This window comes from Eschrichtius robustus, chromosome 14, assembly GCF_028021215.1.
Source record: "Eschrichtius robustus isolate mEscRob2 chromosome 14, mEscRob2.pri, whole genome shotgun sequence".
NCBI lineage: Eukaryota > Metazoa > Chordata > Mammalia > Artiodactyla > Eschrichtiidae > Eschrichtius > Eschrichtius robustus.
In genome coordinates, this window is record NC_090837.1 from 84,646,694 (window position 1) to 84,670,632 (window position 23,939).

At 41.8% G+C, this 23,939-nt stretch overlaps 1 protein-coding gene across 3 annotated transcripts in view; it reads left to right on the forward strand.

Annotated features, from left to right (window-relative positions):
- PMAIP1 (phorbol-12-myristate-13-acetate-induced protein 1) overlaps positions 1-21,699 on the forward strand; it is a 132,162-nt gene extending 110,463 nt beyond the window's left edge. The window contains exons 1-2 of one of the 3 annotated variants that reach the window (XM_068562766.1): positions 17,788-18,019; positions 20,576-21,699. In XM_068562766.1, coding sequence (XP_068418867.1) covers positions 17,962-18,019; positions 20,576-20,682 — 165 coding nt within the window. In that variant the 5' untranslated portion in view covers positions 17,788-17,961 and the 3' untranslated portion in view covers positions 20,683-21,699. Of the gene's footprint in view, positions 1-3,807; positions 3,884-17,787; positions 18,020-20,575 lie in introns of those variants that run through there. The other 2 variants (XM_068562765.1, XM_068562762.1) reach the window with 2 other exon arrangements.
- Positions 21,700-23,939: the final 2,240 nt, after the last annotated feature.

A 23,939-nucleotide genomic window follows, 5' to 3' on the forward strand; every position in this document is an offset into this window, starting at 1 on the left:
CCATAGTTCATAATTAAAAAAAAAAAAAAAAAAAAGATAGGCACAAAATCTCAAGATTCTTCTAAGCATGTAGGTAAGGCAGGAAATGAATATATCCCATGTTGCTCTGAAAACAACCAGGTCCTACCCTTATATTTACACAAGCATGTAGAAGTGACTATTTCCAGGCATTACAGAATGTTCAGTCTGCCAGAATGAGAGTCCAGATTTTGCTCCAAGATTCTTGTCCTCCACAAAGAATCCTGGAAAACAATGAGAAAAAGCCTGGAAAACTTCCAATCTAAAGAAAGCAGAGGAGGCCACAAGAAAGCTTCCTATTTCAATAACTTCACGGTTCTCTGAGATAAATCCTTTTAGGACAAAATTCTAAATGGATATGATTGCATTAAAAAGTATGACAGCCTATTTATTACAAAGCCTACCTGGAATGGCATTTTCCAGAATAGCTCCAATTGAAGACTGAATAAACAGCAAGCAACTAGTAACCAAAATATAAATACAATAAATCCTCTTACTTATATAAATTTATTTTACGGTTTCAGAGTGACTATATGCATATTTGGTCATTTAAGCAATCAAAGCAGAAATTGTGTCATGTCGATAGTGGTGATTTCAAATTACCTGGACTTAACCTTCCTCAGTGGAATTCATAAGATGCTGATGTGAGCCACCATCAAGGACCTTCACCTGGCCTGAATTTCAAAATTAAAAACTCATGTTTGAACACCAACTCTGTCCCACTTTACTAGCTATGTAGCTAAGGTCAGTTTTCAAATCCTGTAAACCTGAAACATTTATTCCACACAGTGGCGATGGCAATTAAATAAGATACTATATGAGATTTATACCCATTTAATATTATCTAATCCATTTACCTTCTCCTAGTTATCTAGGAGCCTATGAGTATAAAAAACAAAAACAGGAGACTTATTTGCTGAATAACATTATAGAACTGAAAACTTGTGACTTAAAAACAAAAACAAACTCTCAGCTAAAAATAGCATCTCAGAAAGATTCCCCTCCTACTGGAAAGTGACATTAGAAACCACAGTCACAAAGAATCTTCTCAAAATATGGGAACTGATGGAGGGCTTGGGTGACTCTAGAAATCTCAAGGAGTGTCTTCTATGCAAGTCCTCACTTTTCAGTCCCACTTGGTCAGAATTTTGCGCTCCAGTCCCCAAAGTTCTTTTCAGAGAGTAGAGTGTCCTTCAGTTCCATCAGAAATACTTAACATATTATATATACAGGTTATGACATTGTGGTAAAAAAAAAAGGTCTATAAGCAGAGAAATCATAGAGACAGCATATTTAAGTTTCCTGATCTGTTCTAAAGTAAAATCACACTTTTTGCTTGTTGGGGGGTGGGGAGGAAAGGGGGCTTTTTTCTCTTCCTCTTTTACATAGATGGATATCCAAGGAACTAAGAATAGATGACTTCCGCTTTTTACGTAGGAGATCTTACCCAAGTAAGAAACCATTCGATTACACAAACATTCCTAGTCCTTCCAGATGTCATTTCTCTCTTTATATTATTTTAAAATATATTGTTATATATTGTGTTTGGCTAGAAATATATTGATTTCTATAAAATTATTTCTAAGATCTTGAGAAAGCATAGCAATTTATATATTTCCTCTTCTCATGTATATTCCTTAATTCAGAAATTAGGAATCATGGCCTTTCATAGTTATTTCTATTTGCCCTGGCTGTTGTGCCTCTGTGTGTGTGTGTGTGTGTGTGTGTGTGTGTGTGTGTGGAGTGTGTCAGTAGAATGAACTTGAGCATTGTAACCAAATTGTCATGTAAAGCCATGGGTTCTGTCCAGAATCTAATTAGAGCACTTTTATCATTATGTTGTCCTTTCAGTTATAAAATGAATATGTTTAGGGAAATCTAATGTACAGATGGTGATTATGGTTAACAATACTGTATTCTATACTTGAAAGTTGCTAAGAGAATAGATCTGGAAATGTTCTCACCACAAAAAAGAAAAGGTAATTATGTGAGGGGATGGACGGTGTTAGCTAACACAATGGGGTAATAATCATTTTGATACATTGGTATCAGATCAAAATGTATGTGTGCCTTAAATTTACACACTATTATATTTCAACTACATCCCAATAAAGCTGAGGAGAGGTGGGGGAAGAATTGTGTGCTCCTGAGATTGGAAGTTTATGAAAAGAATCCTGGTGAGATGGAAAGCACATTTACTTATCTTAAGATCCAAAGAAATACAAAATCAATTAAGAGACCAACAGGATGGGCTACAGATTGGGCTGCAGAAGTCCATGGATGGAACAGACTGAAATAAGGTCAAACTAAGCTCTGGGGCTGGTAGGTTCAAGTCCCTGTCTAGACTATAAATAAAGCTCAGGATATTCCTTCAGGGTGTCTGCTGAGAATCCAATGAATATTCCAACCCCCCAAATTACATGGGAAGATAATCCCCAAATTTGGGTAGTTTGAAAAGATAGTTTCTTTTTTAAGTATTCTCTTTCAACCTGGAGAAGAATTTGAATTAGGTATAGAAATGTTTAAGACAATCCAGTCTCCAGGATTAACATTTGGGGAGGAGATGGTATATGTTTAATATTCTCTATACTCTATAGTGTTTAAGAAATTCTGAAGTGGAAAATTTTGGGGGCTACATGTTATTCTATGTAGTTAATATTTAAGAAAATTAGGCCTAAGTTTAAATGGGAGTTACTAGGCCAACCCCTCCCCACTGGACTCCTGAGCAGCTGACTCTCCAAAGCTCCTTTTCCCTATCTCTGCCCTCCTCCTCAAGTACAAAAGTAATCTAAACGGTGCATCGTTAACTTGTTTAAGATCTAGTCAGAGGGGAGCCTCTCACATCCCCACTACAAGACAATACAATGGTGGTTATTCTGAAGGTGTGTACACTGATGCCCCACAGTCTACAAAAAGCCAGCTCAGAGCGTTCCACGGGCCCTCCCCAAATACCCAATTAATCAGCACTGCTCCTTCACAGAGATAACTAACATTAGACGTCCCGTTTATTCACTTACTTATTTTACAAAAGCTCTGAAAGCATTTAAAATTTGTCTACCACGTGTGAATTTTGTTAGGATTGGGAGCAAATTATGCTTCCTCTGTCTTGCAAAAATATGACAGAAATAAAACCCAAATCTTCCTTTTACCAATAAGTCCAAACAAATCAAACAAGAAAAGGATGAGAAAATACAATTTTTACACATTCCAACAGAAGTTTGGTTTTGTTTTAATTTTTTTAATTGCTAAGTGCATGGAAATCAACGCACTTTCTTGTTTCCAACTCTTCTGTAAATGCCTGACCTCGGCCTGTTATGGGCACAGAAATACCTCTAAATTCTCTCAGATCGCACGGTGCTAGTTTAAAAAAAGTTAACAGTGAGTGAGGCTAGCAGTGCTTCTCAGACTTTAAGGTACATACGAATCCCCTGGAGATGTTGTTATAATGCAGATTCTGACTCAGTAGGTCTGGAACGGGGCCTGAGAGTCTGCATTTCTAGTTCCCAGGAGATGCAGGTGTTCTTGGTCCCCTGATCTCACGTCGAGTAGCGGGGGTGGTGGCCATGACGTAGACTGATCTAGAACTAGAAAGTTTCGTTTTGGTCTGGAGGCAAAAATGTAGAAGGCAATCTCTGCCAAGAAAGATAAGTTTGTTCTGTACGTGTGTGACATTTTCCTTTCTTAAAAAACATTGGGGGAGGGTGCACTTTTTCACAAGTCATACTGATACTGACAGGTCTCTCTTCTATTTGAAAATCTCCCCCCTTTTCTTGGATCTTTGTCTTTCAGCGTATTAATGGTGATGGCCCTGGAAATCGCCCAGATCTCTTGAAATATGGGACCCACGAAAAAAAGAAAATGATTCTATGACTGAGGTGGGAGCCAGCGCACTTTGGCTTAGTGGCTATTTATTTAAATAAACTCCTCTGGTAATAAACCTTTAGGGCAGGGAGGCTGAGTTTTGAGGCTGAGATGAAAGAAAACACTGGCTGCAGAAACAATGACCAAAGTCATTCAGTCGTCACTTCAATGCTGGTGATGGAGATGCAGGTGTCCAGCAAGGCCTGACAGCAACATCCCTTGGGGTTAGTTACGACACAGGCATCAAAGAGGGCCACCTCGAAGCCCAGCTGCCAGGAGGAAAATGATAGCCAAAGGAAAAAACAAGGGTGGGGTCCCTGTGACTAGACAAAATGTACCCTCACTTTCATCAGGAGGGAGGATCAGCGGGGCCGACCACAGAGCCCTTGGTTAGGGCTCCGGAGGACTCAGATTAGAGAGAGAGACAGTGTGTGTGTGTAAGGAGAGCGGTGGGAAGGGGAGCCCTCACTGTACAGATTTTTGTAACAACTGGATCAAAACAACTCAAGAGGAGACTGTGAACAGAGCCATCCTGGGCAAGTTCTACATTTTGCCACAGAAACCAATATTGTTATTACTACCAAATGCTTCCTCCCTTTGTTCTTCTGAGCCAACCTTTGTCCCTGTCGCTCAGACATTAATTTTCCTAGTTAGGACACTTTGAGTTCTAGAAGGGTGACCCGATGAATAACTGGAGGCTTGGCAAGAGATGATTACCACCCCACGTGCGAAACCACAGCGTCTGCCCACCAGATAGAACCGCACGCTTGGAAAGTAGAAATCTGGGGTTTCTAGAGATCAGACCCCCCTGGGACAGAAGGACTTCAGAGGGGCTGCTGCCGTCCTGGAAGGGGGGAAGGGCAGGAATGATTTTAAAAATCCTTGTTTGTTTTAATTAATTAATGTTTTATGTTTGGTTGCATTGGGTCTTTGTTGCTGCTCGCAGGCTTTCTCTATTTGCGAAGAGCGGGGGCTACTCTTCGCTGCGGTGCGCGGGCTTCTCATTGCGGTGGCTTCACTTGTTGCAGAGCCCAGGCTTTAGGCGCACGGGCTTCAGTAGTTGTGGCACGCGGGCTCAGTAGATGTGGCTCTTGGGCTCCAGAGCGCAGGCTCAGTAGTTGTGGCGCATGGGCTTAGTTGCTCCGCGGCATGTGGGATCTTCCCAGACCAGGGCTCGAACCCGTGTCCCCTGCATTGGCAGGCAGATTCTCAACCACTGCGCCACCAGGGAAGTCCCACAGCTACTGCTCTTGGTCTATGGGATCGGACAACTCATGTTCCCCCGGCACAAGTTAAGGCTGATTTATTTAAAATAGTCATCTGTTGAGCATCTTCTCCGTGCCAGGTGCAGGAAGGAGAGCGGGAGACACAGAGAACGTGGCCTTCTCCTCACTGAGCTTATAGTCTAGGTTGGGAGACTGATAAATAAATACAAATACCGCCACCCAGGAAATTAAGCAACTACAGTTTCTGACCTGTTATAAAGAAAGCAAGCAAGGAATGGCTATGAAGAGGGAAAACTATTTCAGATGAGGTGGCGGAGAAGTTCTCAAGGGCATTTCAGGAAGGATCTGGAAGATAAGAGAGATCACCCTCCACAGAGTCTAGGGCAAGTACAAATAAGGGCTAAAGCTTTGAGCAAAGAAAGAGCTGCATGTGATCTGGAAACAGAGAGAGGGATGCTTGGATGCTTGGATGTTGGACTTCAAAGATCTAGGGTCAAACCACGACCCCACTGTCTACCAGCTTTGGGCCTATACTCTTTAGCCCCGGGATTGAGGTTGTAAGATACAGTGGTTAGACCTGTTGTCTTCATCTTGATGGCCACTGAGATGAGATGGTCAATCTCATATTTCACCTGACTTCTATTTTGGATACTTACTGCTGTTTCCTACACTATACGGAGACATTTTCCATTTCTGAGGAAGATAAAGTTGTCTTTTACACTCACACTTCTTGGTTCTAATATTTTAATATTGCCACCTCTTCCTTTCAAGATCCTGACAGGTTTCCCGATCCTATATCAGATCTTTATTTCACTGTTCTATTACTTGGTTGGACTGAAAAAGATACCAATTCACCTGGACTCGGATTTTAATAACACATTTGGCTCTGTATATTCATTTCTGCTGCCACTAACAAATGCCAGCCTCTGTGAATTTCTTAAACCGCCACTTAGAGATTGAAGGATACCACCTAGTGAATACTGAAAAAGCTTGAATCAAAATTTCTTTTATAGTTGTATCATTTCTCTGTGAGTCCCATTAGCACGGCTCCTACCCCCCCTTCAATATTTATTTATTTATACGTTGAATGGATGTATAACACACAGACAGAAAAGAGTGTGATGCGTTTTCACAAACTGAGCACACCCACACAAAGAGCCCCCAGATCAAGAAAGGGAAGGTTATCAACAACCCAGAAACCCTTCCATGACTTTTTAGTCACTAACTCCTCCCAGTGTAATCATTATCAGGACTTCTAATAGCACAGACTAGTTGTGCCGCCTTTAGAGCTTTTTATAGATGAGAGCACATACTCTGTACTCTTTTTGTTTTTTGAATTTTTTTTATATGGCAGGTTATTAGTTATCTGTTTTATACATATTAGTGTATACATGTCAATCCCAATCTCCCAGTTCATCCCACCCCAACCCTGCCCCGCTCGCCCCCCGCTGCTTTCCCCCCTTGGTGTCCATACGTTTGTTCTCTACATCTGACACACTCTGTGCTCTTGTATCTGACTTGCTTCACTCCGTATTGTCATACTGACCCGTGTTTTGTCGTCTGGATGGTTGTAGATCATTTATTCTGGGTACTGTATAGGATTCCACGGTGGGAATAGACAGCAATGTACTTATCCTTTTTACAGTTGTCTTTGCATATTCTCTGAGCAATTAATTTGAATACACACCCCTCAAACCCCTTTCCACCATCCACTCATTCTCCTTCTAAGAAGTACACAGTTACTGATTTCTTAAAAAACCCTTTTTTTAAAAAAAATTTCTTGGAACTGCCGTGTTTTATCAGTGTTAAAATTACAACTTTATAACCACATCCTAAATGATGGACGGCTGTCCTAACAATACCAATCATATATGTCCATTACTCTACAGTTTATACCATATATATTTTTAAATGTACTGTCTCACTTATTTAATCTTCTCCCAAACTTATGAAGTAGGTACAGGGTTAGGACTAGCATTTAACAGATGGGCTACCTGGACCCCAGGGAAGTCCTTTGCCTAAGAAGATACTAGGTTTTAAGTGGCAGAGCGGATTTCTGGCTCTCAACCTTGGAATCCTTCCTGCACTCGGGAATCGAAGTTAATATCTGACAGCAGCGTTGTGAAAACTGACAAAATCTGTATCAGGGCTTCCCTTCCTCCCCTTGGCCACAGCTCTCTAAAGGCCGGGTGCCTGAGCCCAGGCCTCCTTTAGCTCCACCTCCAAGAGTCCTTGGAGCCTGGAAAGGAGACGGCGAGACTCTTGGTTTCCGATCCCACGCTCCTTTCCCGCCAGAATTTTATTTAGTCACATACATTTTGATATTTGCTCTCGCATGTTTCCCAAGAGACAGATCAAAAAAAAAAAACAACAAAGTCACCTGACGATGAACTGATGACTCCCCTCGCCATCACTCCTCAGCCTACTCTGTGTTTGTTGAGGTCTAAGGCTCAGAAAGTGATTCATTTCCTCTTTTTCTTTTAGTTTCCTTTCTCTGCCTGTTACCTTTTTCCTTTCTCTGCAGAACTCAGCAAAGCGATCCTGTTTATAATCGACGAATGCCGGGTGGAGTTTGGCCTGTCATCCTTATGCTGGAGCAGCTATTTGAGTTTTCCCAGGCGGGGCTTCTGTGTTTGGGGTGAGGCACGTGCGCATCGTAAATGTGAACCTTCAGGGTGGAAGGGGCTGGCACTTTCTTGCCCTGCCCTCCTCATTCTGGGAATACTGGTGGGGGGAGGCAGGTGGAGAAGGATCCAATTGTCCTGAGTCTTCTGGATAGGACGCCCATTGAAGTAGCCCATTTGCCTGTATTATTCGATTTCTTACTCCTCCCGGCCCACCCCCCCAAAAAAAGCCCTGTAAGGGAGGTAGCATTATTATTCTCCCTTCCCCAAATAGGAAACCTCGGCCCAGAGAAGTGAAGTGACTTGTTTAAATATACATATCAAGTAAATAGTGAAGCTGGCAAACAAATTAAAAAAAAAAGGCATAAGAGAACTTCAAACAAAATTTCCCCATTAACCTGACTTGTGTCTATGTAGTGTAATTCTTTGAGACTTAGATCATTATGTCCGATCATTAACTATTGTCAAAGAAGATAAAACTGATTATTCTAGCATTTCAACCACCACCCCAAATTTGACAGATTTTTAAAAAATCCCCTGGGGGTTTTGATGAAGATGAGGATGAAGATTGGCCCTGGGTAACAGAAGCATCTAAGATAGTCTGGAGGAAAGGTAGCAATGAAGGAGAAGGGGGCAGTCCTGGCCTTGGGACATGTGCAGCTCTATTTTAGGGGACCCATAAGACAATAAGTGACCTGTGGTACCAATGAGCCACAGAAAGTGGGATACAGACCTGTTTGCATGGACAATGGAGAAATATCTACAAATTCTTCAGCAAAGGAATGAATGTCAAGGAATTGGTGTTTTATAGGCAGACTGAAGGGTGAGGGGGCTCCACTGGCAGCGAAGGACAGGCCTCCAGGTAGAAGACTTTTGCAATAAAATCAGAGTGAAATCACACACTCTGTAGGCAGAGGAATTTGAGGACGAAGGTTAAACCCAAAGGTCATTTTGAAGAAAGATGTACTAGGATTGATGACAGCTTGAATACAGGGGATAAAGAAGACGTGAGAAGTCAACCGCTGATTGTGGTTTCCAGTGTTCTACTCTGGGAGGATGGAATACTTATGACTTGGGTTTCTGTAAACGTGAGCTTGAAAGGACGGATACCTAACTTCCAGGGGTGCCGTGAAACTTTCTCTAAGGCTTTACTCCAGCCTTCTCTGGGCCTTGCATCATACCTAGGAGATGGGGAGGGGGAGAGGGAGGGAGAGGCGTGCTAGAATCAGATCAGTCCCTCCACACATTCAAAAAAGAGGGATCTGAGGAAGGGCCAGTGCCCTGGTGCTTCTGTCACCTCTGCTGCAGACCCTGGATCAGACCCTGGTCCGACCTCAGCCTTTGTTCTTCAGGAGTTCTGTTGTCTACTGACTTTGTTCATAGTGTTATTTTACTGACCCAAAGTTTTACATTTCTAGGAAATCAAATGTGTCCTTGGGACTTGGTATTCACAGCTCAATCCAATTCTAAGATTATAGGAATATTCACCCATGATTGTTTCAAGTACTTTTTAATGTGTCCAATATTTATATTTAAACCTGTGAACCCTTTGGAGTTCGTTTTGATGCAGATAATGAGATAGGAATCAGACTTTTTTTTTTTTTTCATGGATGTATAGTCAATCACCTTACAACTGTTTATGGAGTAATCTACCTTGTTTCCATTGAATTGAAATACCAGCTCCATCATATAATTTATTCTCACCTGTTTTGAGGCCTGTATCTTTAACTCTTTGCTCTGTTCACCTATTGGTCATCATACTTTTGTCATTACATCTGCTTTAGAATATTTTAATAAATGAAAGGGCTAGTTCTCAATTTGGTACATTCCTCAAGAAATCTCCCTGGGACTTTAACTGGCACTGTGTCACATTCACAGAATCATTGGACAGGGTCCTCTCATCCAGGAGTAGCTCTTCCTTCAAGTCCTTCAGGACACAACCAGGATTCTCCATTCAGATTTTGCATATGCCTTGAGGAGTGCATAAATATATTTTTTTGTATTAGAAATGGGTGGTATTTTTTAAAACATTATATTTTCTATGCAGTTATGGTTGGACTATCAGAAGGCTATTTTAGAATACTGATGTGGTGTCTAACCTGAAATCTCTTATGACTTCTAATGGCTCTTCTTTCTCACTCTTTGTCCTGCTAAGAACATCAGGGTGGTGGGGCTGCTGGTTTCACTCTGGCCACCTCTCTATCTCATTTTCTCTCTCTCTCTCTCTCTCTCACACACACACACACACACACACACACACATTCCCATCTGTCCTCTTCCTCACAAGGATAGCTCCTCTCCCCTGTCCTATCTGGGAATAAGAACCAATGAACAAACGCTCACTCCCTTTTTTCCCTTCGGCTCTGGCACGGTTTTTTTTTTTTTAACATCTTTATTGGAGTATAATTGCTTTACAATGGTGTGTTAGTTTCTGCTTTATAACAAAGTGAATCAGCTATACGTATGCATATATCCCCATATCTCCTCCCTCTTGCGTCTCCCTCCCACCCTCCCTATCCCATCCCTCTAGGTGGTCACAAAGCACAAACCTGATCTCCCTGTGCTATGCGGCTGCTTCCCGCTAGCTATCTATTTTACATTTGGTAGTGTATATATGTCCATGCCACTCTCTCACTTCGTCCCAGCTTACCCTTCCCGCTCCCCATGTCCTCAAGTGCATTCTCTACGTCTGCGTCTTTATTCCTGTCCTGCCCCTAGGTTCTTCAGAATCTTTTTTTTTTTTTTTAGATTCCATATATATGTGTTAGCATATGGTATTTGTTTTTCTTTCTGACTTACTTCACTCTGTATGACAGACTCTAGGTCCATCCACCTCACTACAAATAACTCAATTTCGTTTCTTTTTATGGCTGAGTAATATTCCATTGTATATATGTGCCACATCTCCTTTATCCATTCATCTGTCGATGGACACTTAGGGTGGCACGTGGTTTTTCATATTTGATTTGACTCTAGGGGCATCTGGAGACCCCCAAAAGACTTTAGAGCAGGGAAGGAATTCTATCTTTTAAAAATAAAAATCTGACCACTCTGGAGGCAGTGTGGACAATGGATAGAAAGATTTTAAAAAGAGACAAGGGAAAATTAGCATTAAAGAAAGTCAGGCTGGCTGCAGTGACTATAGATGAAAGAGGGGCAAGTATGGAGGGGAAGGCCAGGGAGGAGCCCTGCTGTGGCCCAGGTGCAGGAGGGACTGGCCCAGAATGTGGAGAGCAAGGAAGAGCCTCCAGGGACGTTCAGGATGACTTCATATAGATTGGCCGTGAAAGTGCTATAGAGGGAGGGGAGGAGGGTGGGTCCCGGGTCTCCTGCTTGAACATCTGGAGGGGGTCTCGGGGATGGTGCTCTGTATGGAGACTTCAAATCTGGAGGTTGAGTGGATGCTCTATGAGTTCACTTTTGAAACATACAAATTTGAAGTTTGAGAACATGGAAGTGGATGTGGGGAAATTCCACACTGAGGTTTGGAATGTGGGTGGTACAGGGACGAAATCTCTGAGAACGGGCTATGAGAATGCTGGAGACTGTGTAGGGGGAGAGGCATGAGTCAGTGAGCTTGCAATGGCCTGCTCCAGGATGGGGAGCAGCAAAGGGGACCCAGGAGGGCCAAGAGAAGCAAGAGGAACAGTAGAAAGCTTGGGACAGCGTTAATTCCTAAGGGTGCTCATTCTAGCCTCTCCCTCTGAGCGTCTAAACTTTTAGATATGGAGGTTGATTGTTTTTTTGTTTTTTGTTTGTTTGTTTGTTTTTGGCTGCACTGCGTGGCTTGCAGGATCTTAGTTCCCTGACCAGGGATCGAACCCAAGCCCCCTGCAGTGGAAGCGGGGAGTCCTAACCACTGGACAGCCAGGGAAGTCCCTGGAGGTTTACTGTTAAAGAGAAATACTTTAATAGAAAAACAAGAGGCAGAATTTAAATACCCAGTGTTTGTGATCTCTTCTGATTCATGGTCAAGCTTTCTTATCAACCAATGACTGTGATGAACTAGGTGTAGATTAAGAAGGTTTGGATTACAGTGGTGACTAGTTTACTTATTAGCACTGTGAATTTAGGCAAACAACTTAACCTCCTTCAGCTTTGGTGTTCTCATCTGCTCTGTGACTAGCCCCATGGGTCCAGGCACTGGGGATAGCGGAGAACAAGCCTATAAGGTCTGAGCTCACATGGAGTTTGACTTCAAAAGGGGAAGTAGATGATAAACAAGTCAGTCAACTAAACACAGTCGATTTCATGGTAGATAGTCCTTTGGAGGGTAGGGACGGGCAATTTGAGACAGGACAGTCAGGGGGTGCTTTCTGAGAATATAGCATTTGTTCTGAGACTTGTGTAGCCAGAAGGATCTAGACAAGGAAAGATCAGGAGAAAGCATTCTAGGCAGAGTCAAGGGCAAGGGCAAAGGCTCAAAAGCAGGAAGCAAACTGAGAGTTTGAGGAGGACGGCCAGGGGAGTCCCAGTCAGAAGCATTCCCGCTAACGGGAATCCAAGGCTGACAGTTCTGTATCAGTGATACTCAATCCACTTTGTGGGTGCAGTTAGATTAGATTAGGCACGAATGAGGGTAATTAAGAATTCAGCCTCCCTCATTTTCCAAGTCTAGGCAGCGTGAAATTGTATCCCCTTCCAGAGGAAGCAACTATTGATTACCCACACAGCTGGATAACAGTTCTGCTTGCATCAGTAATGCTCAAAGCTTCCGGATGCTCAAGACATCTTCTAATTCCCTGTTTCCCTCTTCTTACCAATTGTGTCTTTGTTTTACCTCTTCTGCCTCTTCTGGATCATGATTACCATGCATTTCAGCTCTGCCTCTGCCCCATTCACAGGGTATAAGCTCTGGGTCAGTTGTGTATGTATTATTATTGTTTTTATCCTTTTTTCCTAAGCGTATTTATCCTGAAGGTGCAGGTTTCTTTTGTCTCCTGATGATAATTAAGAGGTCTTTTCCTTTTTCTTCCCCTATCTAAATTGTTTAAATTGTGAACTACAACACTAAACCGGGAAAGTATACAAAGCACAAATTATTTTCACTTAGCTATTTTGTAAAAATATTTTCATGTGTCACATAATTGCACAATAAATTATAATCCATTTTCAATTATTTGCTACTAATTCATATATATTTTATTTTTTTCACTAGAGTGTAAGCTACTTGAGGTCAAATATCACTTCTCAAGTGCCTTTTCATCCTCTCCATTAGTGTACCAACATTATCATAGAAGTTTGTTAAAATGTGTGTTTCCAGGCTAGGACCCCACAGATTGTGATTCACTAACCTGAGGTCAGGCAGGTCTGCATTTTAAATAAGCTCATCAATTGATTCTGAGGTTATATTTGCACAGATTACACTTGGACAATCATTGCTTTCTAACTCTTAAACAAGACTGAATTACCTTCCTAGTAGTTACTCATTGACAACCTAAAAATCATTTTGTTTATCATTAGATATTCTGCATTCTAATTAACATAGCATTTACTAATAGCTTCTTCAATGAAATGCTCTAAACTAGTTGGATTTACTTACTTGTTGAAAATCAATAATTCAGATAACAAATGTATAGGTAGTCCTGACCTATTTCCATCATTCCGCTGATGCTTGTTGAACCGTTCCACTGCCTGTTTCTTGCAGTTAAAAAAAGTACAAACATGCTTGATGATCATTATCTGTGATAATCCAAAAAAAAAAAAAAAAAAAAAATCCAAAAAGAATTAGCAAACAGAGGAGAATAAAATAAAGAACAGAAACCTTGGGAAATTAAAAAAGGTTTTTCCTCTGTTTTCCATATTTTATAAGTTGCACTAATAGAAATTATATTTACTTTCAAGCTCCATCAAAGCATTTCTTGAAATCTTGTTTGGCTTTGTGAGTGGGAAGCCTAGGGGTGGGGGGTGGATGAGGGGTGAGGTGTCACACCACAATCTTCAACTAAGAATGTGTGGTGGGGTACACACGCTTTTTGTGCCTGACGGATGTTCTAAACCTGTTCCCTCAGACGTCATTTTATTTCTTATCTTATCTATATTGCTTTTGACCTTTATTTCAGGCTGCTTCAAATCCATTGTCAAGTTTACTAAAGTCTTTTTGATTTGTAAATGTGCAAATTGCAAACAGGATGAAAAAAAATATGTATAGAACTTTTTTATAAGGCAGTTGATAAAGGGGGATGTCAGGGGTTGGACGGTGTCTCTCTCAGAAAGATATGCTGAAGTCCTAATCCTCCATTTCCCCCTCATCCTCCAACCTGTGAATGTGACTTCATTTGGAAATAGGGTCTTTGCAGATGTAAAATTAGGTCATACTAGATTGGGGTGAGCCCTAATCCAATGATTGATGTTTATATAAGAAGAGGGAAATTTGGACACAGACACACAGGGGAGAAGGCCATAAAAAGACGGAGGCAGAGATAGGGGTGATGCATCTAAAAGTCAAAGATTGCCAAGGATTACTGGCAACCAGCAGTAGTTAGAAGAGGCTAGGATTTCTCCCCTATAGGCTTCAGAGAGAGCACAGCTCTGTGGACACCAAATTTGATTTCAAACTTCTAGCCTCCTGAACTGTGTGGGAATACATTTCTATTGTTTTAAACCACTCAATTTGTGGTACTTTGTTATGACAGCCTTAGGAAACTAACATAGGTGAAAATGTCAATTACACTGACAAATATCAAGTCTTGCTCTGATAGAATTTGGTCCTATTCTAGTCAGGAAATATGGGAATTTTAATAAAGACAGGGTTGAAACAGGGACTGTCTTTGCTGACACTACCATCTTGTATGAGAATTACCATAATGTATACCTTGATCAGTCACACTGTCTCCGGTCTTAGCTTGGTTAATCTAGTCACGCTGCAGCCAGAGTGAACTTTCTAGAGTTTGATCATATCACCCACGTGCTTAAAACCTTCAGTGGTGCCCCCATTGTCCCCACAATAATGCGCAAACTCCTCAGGTGGCTTCTCCCTCCCCACCCCCCGACTGCTCTTCAGTCTCTGCATGGAACATACTTCTTCCCTTTGGCCTCACTGCTTGGCCAACTCCTATTTATGCCTTGGGTCTCTATGGAGATGCCTTTCCTGCTTAATTGCCCTCCCAGGCAGTCCCACAGTCTGCCATAATTTCCCTGGCACAGCCCTGATGTACATCTTTTTGCATCTGCCTGTATACTCACCTGTATCGTCCTCTAGACTTGCTCCTCAAAGTGGTATCTATAGACCAGAAGGATCACCGAGTTTGAGATGCAGAATCTCAAGCCCAGCCAGATCTCCACAATCAGATGTGTATTTGAACAAGATACTCAAGTGATTCTTAGGCACACTGAATTTGCGTGGTACTGGTCTCTTCAAGGTAGGTTCCATGGGGGTAGGAAGCATTGTCTCCCCAGAACCCAGCACAGTGTCTGTCTTAAAATAGAGATTGAAATGATCAATGCATGAGGCTGATTTCATGTTAACAAACATGCTATACAGGAAAAAACCAAGTCCCCTTTTATCAGAATAAACAGACTCAGGCCTACAGCCTATACATTTTGTCAAAGTCTTCCTTTAAATTCCCCCTCATTCATCTCTCATATCCTCATTTCCTACCAAATCTTATTTTCTGCATGAAAGAGATGAATGACTATTCTATTAGTAATCATGTCTACTATTTTGTTTTGTTTTGTTCTTAGTAATTTTTTTAACACTCTAAGTGACAACACAGATGTGGCTAGATTTGCACTGTCATTTTCGAACTTGTCCATGAAAACTAAAACCTGGTAACAGTTTTAAAAATTGTCTTCACCAGTCCTTTAAAAAAAAATGAAATAACAGGGGATTCTAATGCTTCATGATAAATCATTATTTTGTCATTCTCTGGGTCCAAATAGTTAAGAAAGCCTTTTCACACACAGCTTCTAATTCTCTTAATATAATGTTAGATCTGAAAAAGAGTTTATGGACCATCTCAGATTCAAAATCTTAACAAGTCCTCCATAAATGGCTGATTTGACCCATCTCTGAAGCGCACCTTCTAATCTTCTCTCCTCCCTTTTCCTTCCAGGGAGTTAAATTTGCAATTCCCTAAAAGTCACAACTTGCCTAAGGTTTGCATCAAGTATGGGTCATGTGGCTAATGACCTTTCCTAATGATAATGTTAGAGGTCAAGATTGACACACCCTTTGTGGGTAAACATGATATGATTTGTTTTTCTTTCGTTGAATGTATATATTGCATTTCAGGGTGCATGGTTTGATGAGAAGTTTACTAATTTATCCAATCAAGAAGCTAATGGTGTTACTTAAGTACTGTCAGTCAAAATGAGCCTTGAGAATGGTTTTGGGACACCGGGTTCAAGACAACAGCTTTCTAGGCAGAATCTCTGCTGGGCTTCCTGTGACATGTAGTGGTAACTCCTGAATTTTGTCCACTCTTAACCCTATGTGTTTACCACACTCAAAGCTAAGTTGCTTAAATTCAAGAGTAGTTTTGTTCCACGCTTACAGCATTGTCTGTACTTCTGCAGGACCAAGCCACAAATACCTGCAGGTTTGTGTTGATTGAGTGATTTAAGGTAAATAAACAAGTTCAAATGCCTACTGGGGCCAGATAATGTAAATGAGAAAAACAAACAGCAGGGAGTGTGGCCAACCAAAGAGCTCCGCCCGACGTCTAAGGGCAGCCGCTGCATCCTCGCTTCTAGCCGGCTCCGCATGTTCGGAAAACGAATCTTGGGTTTTGAGCTAATGATTTCCCAAAGAACGCCAGAAATCCCAGCTTTTAATGCAGTCTTTCAATGTTTAAATGTTGGTAACCAATTCAGATTTTCACAAGGCCAATACTGTGAACCGAACCAAGACCTTCCAGGAAGCCACGCAGCTCTCAGCAACCAATGTGCAACCTCTGCATTATATAGCTCAGATGAAAAAAAACCGCTCATTTTCTAAGAAACTGTGATTCCTGGGAAGGCCACAGAGGGTAAGAGGTCTTGCTCAGTATGGGCCTGCCTGGGTTCAGATCCTGCCACTGCTCTCTGCCTATGTGAGCTTGCGCAGCTCCATCTCTATAAACCTCAGTTTTCACACCTGCAAAGTGGCCACGATGGTAAGAATGTCCGCTTGGTCGGGCTCTTCTGAGGACAGAGTGAGAAAATGTCTGAGGAAACCCTCAGCACGAAGCCCTCAGTATCTGTTGCCTAGCCCGAATGACTCCTTCTCTTTAGAATAATGGAATTATTCAAGGGTCAGCCAAACATCGGGCAAATAACTTCATATTCCCAAATATCTCGTCCCTCCCTCCACGAGGGCATCTGAAAGTTGTCTACATGATGACCTACTGTTTTTTGTGTTACTAAGCATCTGGAACGAGCAATGAGACCTACCCAGGGGGGAATATGCTCTTCTTTCAAAATCACAGTCGTCACCCGGGCGGAGAACTGGCCACTTCTCCCATCCACTTTCCTTCTCTCTCCCCCCGCCCCCCTTCCCCAAGTCCAAACAGTGTTTGCTCCCAAGCTGCAGGGTTTCAATTTACAGTTAACTTCCCAGCAGTTTCAGTTTCAATCTGGTACTTTTCTCCCTTGGCTTCCGGCACCATTTCTATTGTTATTAAGTGTTCTCTTCGTTTCACTTCCCTGGAACTTCCCACGCTCTCCGAGTCTGAAAACTGTCCTTTCCCGAACTCTTTCCGGGGTTTGTTTACGAAAGTCTCTAATTGCCCGTTTATGATAGGGACGAAGCTCCAGGCCTCTCCGTCCCCAACTTTCCCGCTAGGAGAACCTTTCTCCGCTCGCGACTCCTAGACCCCGCCGCGCCTGCAGCTGACCCGTTGGTCAAGAAAGTAGTGTAGGGGCCGGGCCGGGTCCCCACCCCGCCGATCGGCGCCGCCGCGGGTCGCCAGCGGGTCCCGGCAGGTCGCGCGGCGCGGCGCGGCGCGGCGCGGGGTTCCCCGCGGGCCCGGCCCGGACGCCCGCTCCCTCCCGCCGCGGTGGCCCGCGGGGGCGGGGACAGGGGCGGGCCCGGCGTCAAGTTTCGCTACGTCACCGGGAAGTCCCCATCTGATCGGAGCGCGGGCAGCGGCGGGCGCCCACACCTCCGAGTTTCCTGGCGGTGGACAGTGTGGGGTCTCCAGCTCCTGCCCGTCCGCCCCGCGCGCAGCCCGAGTCCTGCAGACCCAAGTGCCAGGGTTGGAGGACTGAGTTCCCGGACTCCGCAGCACAGTTCCCGGCGGCTGCTTCCAGAGATGCCTGGAAGGAGGGCTCGTAAGAGCGCTCAGCAGAGCCCGACGCGGGCCCCGGCAGGTAGGGAGCATCTGGGGCTCGCGGAGATCCTGGCCGAGGCGGGGGCCGGGGTCGAGGTCTTGGTCGGGCCAGGGTCAGCCCGTCTGCTCAGGGTCTCAGAGTCGGGCCCGGTCTGCTCCCTTGCACGTGCTTTAGGGACGCCTCCAGGAAGTTCTTCGGGGGTTTAACCCCGGACCGTGGAGAAGGCGGGGGAGGGAGCCGGGTTTGGGATCGGGATGCAGCTGCATTTGAGCGGATGCCAAAAGCCGCCTTGCATCCCCACTTGCCCTGTCCCGGGGCCACGGGGAGAAAAAGCGCAAGTACCGGCTACAGCCACGCGGAGAAAGTAATTGTCGCGGCAGGTGGGGCCGGGGCCGAGAGAGGCTCCGGGAGACACGGCCTCCCGGCGCTTCCTGAGACAGGCCCGCTTCCTCCGGAGTCCAGGCTCTGGTGAGTGCCCTGCTCTAATCTCTCTGTTTCACCAACAAAAGCTGTAATGACGCTTGGTACGATCACAGCTTTTCCACAAAGGACTGTTGGAGGGTTACGGAGGCCCCGCAAGGAACACCGAGGTCAGAAGCCTAGACAGTCTTGCTTCTTTGTTAAAAGTATAACATTTTAACAATCCCTAATTAGTTACAGAATTGGGATAGGAGGAGAACAGCAGTTTGTCCGCAATGTTTTTTAATCCATCCATTCCAACGCCCTTCCCCATCACATGTAGCCCCATCGAATAACTTCAGGTCGGTAGCAAAGAAGGCAAGTTAAGACCGTGGGCTGGAAATCTGTGTGGTTCATACTGCTGTTACATCAGACGGTATTAGGCCCCTTTTAAACTTAGTGTAATTTTATAGAGCCCATGGGGCGTGCAAAGGAAGTGGTGCATTGCCAATGTGACCGTGGCGAAATTGGCACCAGGCTGCTCTCTCTAGCTCTTGTTTGGGAGGGAAAAAGCTTTGTCTACCTTTCGTGAAGTTCGAGAGTTCTGGCTGTGTTGCGAAAAACCGCATAACCTTCACGATCCAACTTAGTCCCCATTAATAAGGGACAGCAGAAATGTCCCTCTTAAACTTGATTAGATAGTAAGACCTGTAAAAAAAATTGAGATATAAGTGACATATAACACTGTATTAGTTTTAGGTGTATGACATAATGATTTGGTATATGTGTATATTGTGACATGATTACCGTAATAAGTTAACATCCATCACCACACATGGTTACATTTATAGATGTAACAAAAAAGATTAAGGAAACAACTAGGTGCTATTTTCTTTTCTTTTCTTTTCTTTTTTTTTGATGAGAGGGATAATTTTTTCTCTTACAATTCAGGGCTTCTAAAATGGTAGCCTGAATGATAATTGTTTTTTTAGGATTGTATGTTAATATATCCCACTCACTGAAAAGAACTTGTTAGGGATTATGAATTTTTTTTTTTCTTTTAGGAATTACAAAAATTTAACCCAGCTCTTGTAAAAAGAGAAATTGGTTAAAATGTAGGTTTAAACATCCACTTTAGTATATATTTACAGTTTTAATTTATTTTGAGCCTGAATAGGGTATTTGCAGGGTCTGTTTACAAAATAAATCAGATTTTAATTTGTAGTCATAATGATTTTTAGTGATCATAATCATGATATTGAAGTGTACCAAAAAGAAGCTGAATTGCTCTTTGAAATATACAAGAAAATTGTAATTATGGATCAGTATAGGTTTGGTGTTAACTTCATTTACTTTAAAAGTTTACTTAGAAATTAGATTATAAACATTACTTTTCCCTAATATTCAGTTTATTGCAATACCTTAATCATAAAAAATAGTAAACATGTGAATTAAACATTAGTTTGTTTTGTGCTTCACTCATTTCCATAGAGGCAATGGATTGGTACTGATTGGGAAGAATTTGGTTTAGAGTAAGATGTAAATTTTAAGTTATTTTAGAAAATGTGGACTTAATTTTGGAGTAAGATTTTAGGAGTCTTTCATGAGAAAATTTCAGAGTTGTTTAAATGAGGATAAGAATACATTTAGATTTACCTATTATGAGGGCATAATCAGAGCTATTGCCATTTACAAAATAAATTGTACTGGAAAATAACATAAAAGAGTTTAGAATTTGACTTTTATTTCCCTAACCAGTCTTACATGGGAAAGAAAAGGATGACATCACCTGAGGCTGGCAAAGACTCACTTTCTCTTTGTGGTGTATGACATAAATGTCTGTATTTTGAAAGTAAGATAACATTTGCCTCATCTAGGATGTTTAAAAAAAAAAAAAAAAGATTGCAAAGTAAATGTCTTTATTCTTGCCTTAACTTTTTTTTTGTTGTTTAGAGTCATCACGTGTTCGTTTACATCGTGCGTGCCTGTGTGCATGTGCGTGCGTGCGTGTATGTGTGTGTGTGTGTGTGTGTGTAAGTAGCCTTTCTCACATTCAGAAAACAGGTATACATAAAGTTAAGGTAATGCTTCATGGGATAAATACTCAACTCGTCCCTGGGATGGGCATATTAATTCTTGCTGGTTGCAGTTTGCAGTGTTGTCAGTGTAACTTTGATGTTTTGCTTTCCTCTTCAGATCCTGAAGTTGAGTGTGCCATTCAGTTCAGGAGAATTGGAGACAAACTGAATTTCCGGCAGAAACTTCTGAATTTGATATCCAAACTCTTCCGCTCGGGAACCTGACTTTAGAAGCTTTCGAATGAAGAGACTCCTTTCAATTGGAAGATTCCCCAGTAAGTGCAAAATTTCATCAGTTAGAGGAGAGACTGCCTTGTAATGGAGATGAACAACGTGAAAGAGCTCTCACTTGCTTTCAGATGCCCTTGGAAACGAAGATGGATACATCAAAAATGAATTGTTGTTGGAGGTTTTCCAGAAGTCATCGTTTGGGATGTGAGAACATTAAAAAAACACTTTGTTTATTTTAAAACAAGAATGGAAGAGCTTTGAAAATAGGAAATTAATTATTTATACATTTTGGTTTTGCTTAGAGACTTGTTCTAGTATTTTTGCTAAAAGTTGCTGCCCAGTGTATGAGGAGTTGACAAATGATTAGACTATGGGCAGGGGCCAAGAAACAGAACATGTTCAATGTTTGTTTCTACTTTTGGATGACAACTCCAGAACAATGTATTATCTTTGGTTTATATATATTATCTTGTTAAAAGTAAAATTTTTTTCTGAGAACACTGAATGTCATAGTGAATGTTGATTTCATAGGTCACTACAAAATATAAACTAATTTGATAGCTTCTTTTTACTCAAAATATATGGCTTCTGTTCAGATGAGCTTTTATTAAATGTGATCCTATGGGCCTTAACTGGGAAATTATATGCTTTGAAAAAATTTGAAGTGTTACTTGGTGCCAGTGGAATTCTTGCAGGTTGAATATTAAAAGATTAAGAAGCATGGGGATTTTTGCATAACCGGGAATAATGAAAAATAAGTGACAGACTTTTTTTTTACTGCTGTAATTATAACTTAGTAAAACAAATATTCTAACGTAACTGTTGGTAAGAAAATAAATGTGTTTCTAAAGAAGTTTCTAAAATCTGTAAAATGTCCCTTCTCATGCTAGTCAGCGTGCGTTGTATAAGAGTGATCTTTTCAGAGAAATTAAGCATGTTTTCATATTTGGGATACATATATATATTTTTAAAGGAACAGATTGCTCATCCAGAATGAAAATCCCATTTATATACATATACATATATCCATCTGAAGATATATATATATATATATATATATATATTTATATGGCATTAGAGTAATATGTAGTTTTTGAGAAAGGTTTCATGAATTCTATTGTTTTTTTGGCCAGGCTATCAACAAAGTCCCCAGATATATAAAAAAAGAAATAATACTGTCATGATTGAATTTTAGCAGGAATAATCTTATTTATTTTACCTATTTATAATTAAACTATTTTTTGTCTAGTTTGAAACTGTATATTAAAGTTGCATTTTGGGGTTTTGTGACAAGGGTTTCATAACTACTTGAACTCTTACAGTAAGAATGTTTTAATATAGGCTGTAGTCACTTTAGATGAAAAATTACCTCAGCATCTGTTTTTCTTCAGTATTACTTAAGCTGTTAGTTTATTTAGTTGCAAAGATTTTTTTGGGGGGAGGTCTGCCTAGTGGCAAGTATTTTGCCATGTGGATATTTATGGTCTGTAACTGTATTTATACATATATATATATATATATATATATATATACATATACATATAAAATTTGATACTGTAGCTGTAAACTATTAAAAATTACCACCATTCTTTTCTGTGTGTTTATTTTTTCATCACGTAAGCTACTGAGTGTTCATTATGAAACCAGAATATTTTAACTGACTTCCATCAGCAGTTACCTTTTGACTAAACCATCTTCGTTCCAGTTCTGTGTGGGAGTGGGGAATGCAGGGCAATTTGACGTGATTTCTGCTGTCAAGGGACTTATACTTTAATTGGGAAAGGAAGTAGTGAAACATAGGAAATTAATGCCAGGCATAGGTCTTGAGTGCTGCTGCATACCTTAGGTTGATGCCCAGAGAGTGATTTATTTAAAGTAGCCTACAGAGGGTCGTGATCTAATTAGTGGTACCGCGAGCAGCAAGTATTGCTTCATCTGAAGCTAGTCATGTGCAGAAGTAGGTGTGGTGCAAGTGGCCTTCCTGTTTGAGTGTGAGAACTCAAAAGATACCCCTAATTTGTAGCCTTGATCTAAGATCCACATCACCACCCCACCCCTGCCCTCTGAGTCTGCTGAAGTCCTGGGATGTAAATGGCCTCCCTTAAATGGTGAGAGAGGGGAAGGGGGAGGAAGGTGAACGGGAGATGACAGCTACAGAACTGGAGCAGGAGGGGAGATTGGCTTCATAAAGGGTGGGGTCAATGTGTGATTTGATGTGAGGGTCACTGGAAGAGGAACTTTTGTCCGTGGCCGTGTCCCTAGGCCTGTTTGCATAACCAGAATTGAGCCGCTGGTGTTAATTAGTTTTGCTAAAGTACCCTTGATGCTCTTTTATACTGTATAAGGCATCACACAGGAAGGCTAAGGCACACTTCACAATCTTCAGGTATGAGAATTGTTTTCTGAGAGCTCTATTTTAATGTCAGAAAATTCGCATGATGTCCACATAATTTTATCTATTGACCGACAAATAGCTACTATGAATTAAAAAATACTTTTTGATTTGTACTTATATTTAAAAGAAAATCTCAAAAGTCTGTATATTTGAAAAGCATCTATATATCCATCATCTATCATGTATCTATGAATGAAGCAAGTTGTCCTCTAAAGACGCTGGGACCTGTGATTTGGGGTTTTTAATCCCTTGCAATAACTCTGCCCACATACATACACAACACTGGGCAGGAACAGCATAAATGGTGAGAATCCTGTCAAACTCCTCAAACCTTTGACAGAGAGAAAGATGCCCCAGGAGATAACTGACACCTTGAAAAGAGAATGGTAATGGGGTGTGATGAGATGCAAAGGACACCCCACTTGGGAATGCTGGAGCCAGACTCTCAAGGCAAAACCATTACTGAGCTGTGTGACCCTGAGTGAGATAGCCTGTCTAAGCCAGAGTTATTCCTCTGAAATCAAGAGACCCAGATCTTCAGAGTTCCTCGTGGTGTGAAACAGATAATGGGGTGACAAAGGGCTCTGAAGAAGGTCTCCCATCACACCCCTAGTCCTACCCGCCCCCCCTCATTTCAGACAGTATTAAGAGAGAACTGAAGGATTTGCTAAAAGAAGTAAAAGAGTGGATGTAAAAAGCCAAAACCCCAGAAAAACCAAAACAAAAAAACAACTGTCATCCAGATTCTTCTCCCCAGCATTGATTCTAAGTCCTGCAGGAAGCTGTGCAGGAACTTCTTGGACTTGTATTTTCTGGGAAATGAGAATCCCCAATGCGCTCTGGCTTCCCTGATAGT